Source organism: Lolium perenne, chromosome 4, assembly GCF_019359855.2.
Source record: "Lolium perenne isolate Kyuss_39 chromosome 4, Kyuss_2.0, whole genome shotgun sequence".
Classification (NCBI taxonomy): domain Eukaryota; kingdom Viridiplantae; phylum Streptophyta; class Magnoliopsida; order Poales; family Poaceae; genus Lolium; species Lolium perenne.
This window is the reverse complement of record NC_067247.2, coordinates 31,274,136-31,276,793: the sequence shown is the minus strand read 5'-3', so window position 1 is coordinate 31,276,793 and position 2,658 is coordinate 31,274,136. Positions and strand designations below refer to the sequence as shown.

Here is a 2,658-nt window from a genome sequence, read left to right as displayed (position 1 = left end):
GTAGAGAAAAACACGGTCAAGTTGTTGGATGTGAGCGGCGCACGGATGGGCGCATGCATGGCCGCGGGGCGTAGACAAGTCCCGTCCCTTCCTTTCCCCTTCCTTCGCATCATGCGGGTGTAAAACGCGGACATGCAAGTGTCATGCAACTAATCTTTCGTCTCCAGCATTTGTTTTCTCATCATTCAGCGAGACAAAACAGCTCCACCTCTCGTTTTTCACAGCGCAATCTTTCTAGTTCGCGGGTTAATCCGATCCGGAGAGAATAACTACTTCAGGTGTGAATAAATGATGGACCGTGATGTGTGGATTACCTGCGAACGTTTTGACTAACCTTAACCAGATCAGCCATTATCCAATGTAATGTTTATCCATCCAACGCACACTCCAGCCATCTATATATTCGTGTGCACTCCTTGTTGCTTTCATTGTCTCCACACGTGACTGTCTTCTGCTCACTGGACATCAACATGGCCGGAGGTTTTGCAGTAGACGGTAAGACCAGCGCCGGCTGCCATCGAGAATTCAAGGCAAAGATTACATGGTATGTATGGATCTGTGGAATAATCGCTGCTACCTGTGGGCTCATGTTTGGATACGACATTGGGATCTCTGGTATAGTTGTGTCTCTTCTTCAATTTAATATGATTTATTATCGTGGATCTAGTGCATCCAAGTGATCTGATCTGATGGATGATATTACGTTTGCACAGGTGGTGTGACAGCCATGGATGATTTCCTGGTGAGGTTCTTCCCAGCCGTGTACGCGCGGAAGCATCGTGCCAAGGAGGACAACTACTGCAAGTTCGACGACCAGCGGCTGCAGCTCTTCACGTCGTCTCTCTACCTGGCCGCGCTCGCCACCAGCTTCGGGGCATCAATGGTGTGCACACGATTTGGCCGCAAGCGCACCATGCAGGCCGCCTCCATCTTCTTCCTCATCGGCGCCGGGCTATGCGCTGGCGCCATCAACATCGTCATGCTCATCATCGGCCGCATCTCCCTCGGCATCGGCGTCGGCTTCGGCAACCAGGCGGCGCCGTTGTTCCTCTCCGAGATCGCGCCGGCGCACATCCGCGGTGCACTCAACATCCTCTTCCAGCTCAACGTCACCATCGGGATCCTGGTCGCCAACGTCGTCAACTACTACACCTCCAACATCCACCCGGCCGGATGGAGGTACTCGCTCGGCGGCGCGGGCGTCCCGGCGGCGGTGCTCTTCCTTGGCTCCCTCATCATCACCGAGACGCCCACGAGTCTCGTCGAGCGCGGGCACCGCGAGGCCGGCCGCACCATGCTGGAGAGAATCCGCGGCACCAAGGAGGTGGACGACGAGTTCGACGAGATCAAGTCCGCGTGCGAGACGGCGGCGGCGCTGTGCGCGGAGGAGAAGCCGTTCCGGAGACTTAGGCGTCGGGAGAGCCGGCCGCCGCTGGTGATCGCTATCGTCATGCAGATCTTCCAGCAGTTCACGGGCATCAACGCCATCATGTTCTACGCTCCCGTACTGTTCCAGACCATGGGCTTCGAGAGCAACGCATCGCTCCTCTCCGCCGTGGTGACCGGTGGCGTCAACGTCGTCTCCACCCTCGTCTCCATCATCCTCGTCGACAAGATAGGCCGCCGCAAGCTGCTCTTGGAAGCCTGCGTCCAAATGCTCATCGCCCAGGTCCGGGCACTGACTAATTAATCAACACTCAGAAAATTCTTAAAATCCTCATGCATGGCGCGTGCTCATCTAAGATTATATATCTGCATTGCATTGCAGGTGACGGTGGGTGGGATCATGTGGGTGCAAGTGAAGGCGAACAACAGCCCTAGCCACCCGTGGGCGCTGGCCATTGTGGTGCTGATCTGCGTCTACGTGTCCAGCTTCGCGTGGTCGTGGGGTCCACTCGGCTGGCTGATCCCGTCGGAGACGTTCCCGCTGGCGATCCGGACGGCGGGGTTCTCCTTCGCGGTGAGCTCCAACATGTTCTTCACCTTCGTCATTGCGCAGGCGTTCCTGTCCATGATGTGCACCATGAAGGCTTTCATCTTCTTCTTTTTCGCCATCTGCATCGTCATCATGGGGGTCTTCGTGCTCGCGCTGCTGCCGGAGACCAAGGGCGTCCCCATCGACGAGATGGTCGACATGGTTTGGCGGCGGCACTGGTTCTGGAAGAGGTACTTCAGTGACGCCGACGACGCCAAGATCAGTAACTGCTAGTGCTAGCTGCTGCTGACGATAAGACCAGATTCAGTTGTGTATTTATCATTTGATATGATGATGATGGTGATAATTTCTGGGATGCGAGTAAACGATACTCGATGGAATACTGCTGGCTAGTAGGAAACATTAATTTACGCTTCTTTTGGTCAGAGGATTCTGCTACGGTTTTTATTTAAGCCCGGCAGGATCTGAGGCTAACAAGAGTTCACATTACAACTTTTATTTTTTTGAAACATTCACGGTACAACTTGGAGACGGTACATGCAAGCCAGATTTTACACAATCTTTAAGATGAGACTCGTGAATGCCTCACGGTGTCACACTTGGAACAATTTACAAATAACATGCCACCCACGGTTGTTATTCCGCAAACTACTGGAACTAAAAACCAGGCGACTCCCGAACAATATGCCACCCTTATCCCGCAAACTCTCTACAAAATAGAC

The 2,658-nt window shown here is 53.8% G+C and overlaps 1 protein-coding gene across 1 annotated transcript; it reads left to right on the top strand.

Annotated features, from left to right (window-relative positions):
• The first annotated feature begins 318 nt into the window (after window positions 1-318).
• LOC127292089 (sugar transport protein 8) lies at window positions 319-2,445 on the top strand. Its single transcript, XM_051321441.2, has 3 exons — window positions 319-615; window positions 714-1,669; window positions 1,769-2,445. The coding sequence occupies exons 1-3, from the start codon at window positions 471-473 to the stop codon at window positions 2,207-2,209; spliced, it is 1,542 nt and encodes a 513-aa protein (XP_051177401.1). The 5' UTR covers window positions 319-470; the 3' UTR covers window positions 2,210-2,445.
• Window positions 2,446-2,658: the final 213 nt, after the last annotated feature.